Source organism: Arabidopsis lyrata, assembly GCF_000004255.2.
Source record: "Arabidopsis lyrata subsp. lyrata unplaced genomic scaffold ARALYscaffold_4, whole genome shotgun sequence".
NCBI lineage: Eukaryota > Viridiplantae > Streptophyta > Magnoliopsida > Brassicales > Brassicaceae > Arabidopsis > Arabidopsis lyrata.
The window spans coordinates 16,468,421-16,473,515 of NW_003302552.1; the positions used below are offsets into that span (position 1 = coordinate 16,468,421).

Here is a 5,095-nt window from a genome sequence, read left to right on the forward strand (position 1 = left end):
CATATATGATGGCATGAGGATCAATAAAGTACCGTAAAATGTAAAACTTCCAATGTTCCTTAGTGAAAAAATGTAAAATATACAAATCTTCCCGATTTTTTTTCCAAAAATGTTAAATTTGTGTGTTGACAAAACGTGTATATAAGCATACTCTATACCGGAGAAGAAAAAGAAGAAGGCACGACACAAAGTTAAAAAGAAGAAATTTTGGTGTAGTGAATTCGAAGAGTAATACAATGGATATTGGTTACAATATAACCATCTTGTTAGTTTGTGTCATCATCGCCTCGGCTCTTGTGGCGAGTTTCTATTGCGCCAAACGATGTGTCAAATGTTGTGGCGGCGAGGGAGAGTCTGCTACTACTGCTACTACTGATACTACTGCGTGATCAACTTTTCTTTACTTATTGTTTTTTATGATGAATTAAGTTTTAGATTAGTAACCTAAAGCCATAGCAGTCGATAATGATGCAACTCTGCAATTTTTATCTTTATTCCGCCGTTTAATAATTAAGCTTTGGTTTATTTATTGATATTGTTATACATTTAGGAGGGGTTATTGGTTCATGGATTTATATGGAATTAGAAATCCAAACAAAAATCATTTGTTATTCAATCATTGATTTTAAAATCCTAATTAAATTCATGTGTTATTGGTTCTATGATTTATAAATACTAGTTAAAATCATATGTTATTCGTTTAATCATTTGTTTTTGGATTTGAGAATCCAAATTATGTTTTAAATGGAATTGAATGGAATTGAAAGAGAAAAATAGAAGGATTCAAATCCATGGGTAAACACATGTTATTTCAAAATCCATATATCTTGATTTCATAATTAATAGAAATTTTCAAATTATACATAGATTTACAAATTAATAAACCAATAACACCCCCTTAATTGATCTATCTATGATTTTGTTATACATTGCAATCTTGTTACATACATATTACTTCTATATATATAGAACCGAAACAAAAGCATTACAGAGACTATGCAAATACAAATAGAAATCATATTTAACCGGTATAAACCAGTTTCCCGGGTTAATAACGAAAATTGGTTGACTCTTTTTTGTTTCTGTTTTTCGAGCTTCACTAACAAATAAGGTAATACATATTCAATTCTATGTTAGATCTTAGTAATACATAAGAAATTCACACACAGAAAGATTTAATACAAAACATAAACCCCACAAATAATACTAATTACTACAAACACAGTAACGATCTTAAAATGTCAACACACACAAATTTTAAATAGAAACGTACCAAGAAAACAAACAAGACACATCATTAAAAACACTAGATAGTGATCATCATTATAACAATCAACCACACACAAATACATAAAACGAAATTCTAGTCTTCAACGAGTACAGGCAGGCTCAAACGCGAAGGGACCAACAGAGAAGAGAACGTAGTCGTGTTCACCGATGTTGATTGTTTTAGAAGGCTTAAGCATAGCACCAGTGATTCCATTGTTGAGCTTTGACGGGACGGTGCATGTCATCGTTGCAGTCGTGGGTCCGGGATTCGTGGGCCAAGCCCGGCACGTGTGGAAAGCGTAGGTCGTGAGTTTTTTGGGGGCTAACATGAAGAAGTATCCGTTTTTGTCTGTTTTGTCTCCATTGTCACACCTCTCTTTGTGTTGTTGCATGCAAGCTTTACCGTCGCTCCTATCATTGAAAAATAACCAAAATATAACTTGATGCATGAAAGCCAAGTGGCGTGAGAATCGACGAATGTGTCAATTCTGAAAATACATTTTTTTCTAATATTTTGTTTGAAAAGAAGAGAACATGCATGCAACATTCTAAAAATACAAATACTATACCAACCTATTTTATTAGAAGTGGAATTTACCTTAAGCATAGTGCTTTGGAAAACATTTAGTCACATTGATTTGATGGATTAAAATCGTTAATTCAAGTTCTTTCATTCAGAAATCAGTCTAACATGCATTGTTAGCTAAACGAGACTTGAACCTAAATTCAGATTATTTTTGGGTGACAAAAAACTAATTAATACTCAGATTTTGCAGACATCAAATGGATATATATATATATATATATATATATATATATATATATATATATATATATATGCTGCGAGACCTTAAATGCATGCATACATGCTTTTTGTTTAAACACGTAAATTAATTCAAGAATTTCTATGGAATTAATCTTCTATAAACATGCAACAACATTGTATCAAAAAAAACAAAGACAAGTTCGGCAAAAGTTTTTGCGGAAAATTTATGATGTTATAGATCTAGGAGACTACACTGTAATTAAAAATTTGAAAGAGATCGGAAGTTATAGTGTAAAGGACCTTGAAGAGGAGATGCTTCCAAGAGAGTATCGACGCCGGAATACTTGCAAGACTTGCAATAAACCATGCCTTCAACTGCCACAAGTCTCCGGCTCATCTTCACCGGCGAAGACGGTGGAGTCGTCACCGGAGAAGTGGATGACACTTCATTGGTGTAGATGAAAGTCAAGGAGATAGAAAGGAGTAAGAGATATTTGAGAGCTTTTATTACCAAAACCATTTTTGTTCTTTGTTAGTGAGAAAGAGAGAGAAATGAGAATGTCTCAGTAAAGGCCATATTTAAAGCACTAACCAAAGGCCAAAGCATAGTTTTCATAAGTGATAGATAAGTGATAATTGATAAATAACTAAATATTAATAGCCGTTTCTTACATGATAATAATAAATTTTGAGGGGTGATCGGTGGTTTTTAGAGTAATATTTCTAGGGAAAAAGAAAGAAAAAGGGAGGAAAAAAAAACTACAGTAATTAGAGTAAATTTTTAATTACTTGACAATTTTCAGCTGAAATTTTTCAACCATCTATTCTATTAATTGGGAAGGATTAGATAATAAAAAACCTTATTTTGGTAAAAATATTACGATGAATGTCATTAGAATTTTTGCATTCAAAGAATAAACAATAAAATTCGTAAAAGGGTAAATCTGATAATTTGAAAGACATAAACACGCGGATCTTGGGCTTTTGGGTCGGTTCCATGGCTTTTGGGGCGGATAAACACGCGGATCCGGGGGATCCTGGGCTCCAAATATTCGGTTGGGAATTATCGAATGTTTTTATTGGAGATTTCCTGAAATTATTACCGAAATTAATGCCAAGCCAAAAATGGTAGTTATGATTTAAAGAGATTTCAATAACAAACGAATCTAATTAATTTCCAATAGTAAAGAAGGATAATTCATAACTTTAGTAAATATTCAAACGAAATCATAAAATAGTTAACAAAATATCCAAATCTGAGGGTTGATATCAATGCGATATGATTTCAGTTATTAAATTTTCCAAATATAAACATAACTTTATATTCTAATCCTTTCAAATCGAGCATATACCTTGAATATTAATTCAAGATTCGGATTCGCAAATATATCATTTTGATTTTAAGGTCTAACCCTAAAAATAGTTACGACCTTATTTTCCTATGAATAGTTAAGTGGACTACCAACCATTTTCACTTATCATTCAAAATTTTCGTAATCTTTTGCTCTTCATTTCACATTTCTAATAATGGCTGGAAATCTTGGTATCACTAATCTTTTAGGACTATGGTTTTTGACCGAGATTTACTGTAAGAGATAACATTTTGTGTTATCTAGCTTCTTGGTTTGGAGTTTTCCAAACTTAATGTGCTCCTTTGTATTTCTTTCTTTCGTGTATTGTAGGTGTTACTCTCATAGGAGACACTTTGTTTATGTGTAGATTTCCAGCTTTTGGATCTACTTTGAATGGTAAGTTGAAGTTAATAATAAAAAAAAAACATTTTGTGTTTTATCAAACTCTGTTTTACTAAAACGACAATTTTGTTCTTTTTGTGTTTACATTTAAAAGCTGGATTTGACGAGAATGTTTCCACTGTTGGTGTTAATACTCAAATCATTTTGAGTAGAAGAAATGTTGTTGCTTTTAATCTTAGAGACTCTATATTTTTATAAAACTTTTCGAACAAAGTATTTTAGTTTTTTTTTTATTTTTTGAGAATCTGAAACCTTATATTTAAAACAGCTTAATTTTGTTTTTCCTAAAATTTTTGAGATTCTTTAGCCATATGAAGTTAACCATTTCATTTACAGGAAGTAATAGAAATGATTATTGCATATCAAACGATAGCAGAATTTTTAGTACTTTGCATCTCTTATTTATTACTCTGATTTTAATATAGTGGGGCAAAACAAAGTACTCTATATGAAGTTAACACAATTAGACTCAATAACAGTAGGTAAATATGCAAATCTAAAAAATAAAAGTGTATAAATTACGATCTCACTAACCTTTTACATAAGGATTTCTTAATAGCTCCAATGACAAAACGTGATAGCCTCCTCCATATTCTTATGTTACTCGCAAATGAAGCTTCACCTGAATACATTTAAGTTTGTTTAATACATGATTAGGATGATTTGGTAATAGCTATTCTTTTCTAATAACCATATCAATTTTTTTCCCTTTGTTTATACTCTTCTTCTGCGAACCTCATTATATTGTAGGAAATTAAAATCTATGTAGAAACTTCACTAATTACCACTCTTATTAGGTAACATATTCTACTGTTAAAAATCAACGGATTTCAGAAAAATAGCAAGTTACACAAGAAAATTTAATGTTCATCTTGGTTTGGTAGATAACAAGTTAAAACTACAGGAAAACAATTCGCATTCTGTGATAAAATACAGTAAAAATATATATATATATTGGGAAAAATGTCGTTAAAATCCCCAACTTATTCAAAACGTTGATTTAAATCCTCAACTCACGACGAAACGAAATAAATATCAAACTTATGTTGACTTTCCAAATAAATATTAAACTTATGTTGACTTTTCAAATAAACACCAAACTTTCATTGACTTGGCCATATTAGGCATGACGTTAAGTGAGTTAACAGACATTGTTAACGGGATTAATTCTCTGTTAACAGACCCGCTAATTAAAAATGACAGTATTGTTGAACTATAATCAAATCTCATCTAAGTCATATAACCTAAATTCCATCCATATAGCTTAGTTATTTACATAAGAGTCACGAATGATCCCTACGTATAA

General features: G+C 30.9%; 1 protein-coding gene and 1 long non-coding RNA gene across 2 annotated transcripts in view; both read right to left on the reverse strand.

Annotated features, from left to right (window-relative positions):
* Positions 1-1,158: 1,158 nt before the first annotated feature.
* On the reverse strand, positions 1,159-2,597 carry LOC9315579 (non-classical arabinogalactan protein 31). Its single transcript, XM_021027165.1, is given in 3 exon segments — positions 1,159-1,627; positions 1,630-1,680; positions 2,336-2,597. Coding segments are annotated over 3 exon segments (528 nt in total). The 5' UTR covers positions 2,556-2,597; the 3' UTR covers positions 1,159-1,370.
* Positions 2,598-2,878: 281 nt separating this feature from the next.
* LOC110229391 overlaps positions 2,879-5,095 on the reverse strand; it is a 3,571-nt gene continuing 1,354 nt past the window's right edge. The window contains exons 3-4 of the long non-coding RNA XR_002332806.1: positions 4,324-4,411; positions 2,879-3,125 (exon numbers count right to left, since the gene is read on the reverse strand). This is a non-coding gene — a long non-coding RNA (uncharacterized LOC110229391). The remainder of the gene's footprint in view (positions 3,126-4,323; positions 4,412-5,095) is intronic.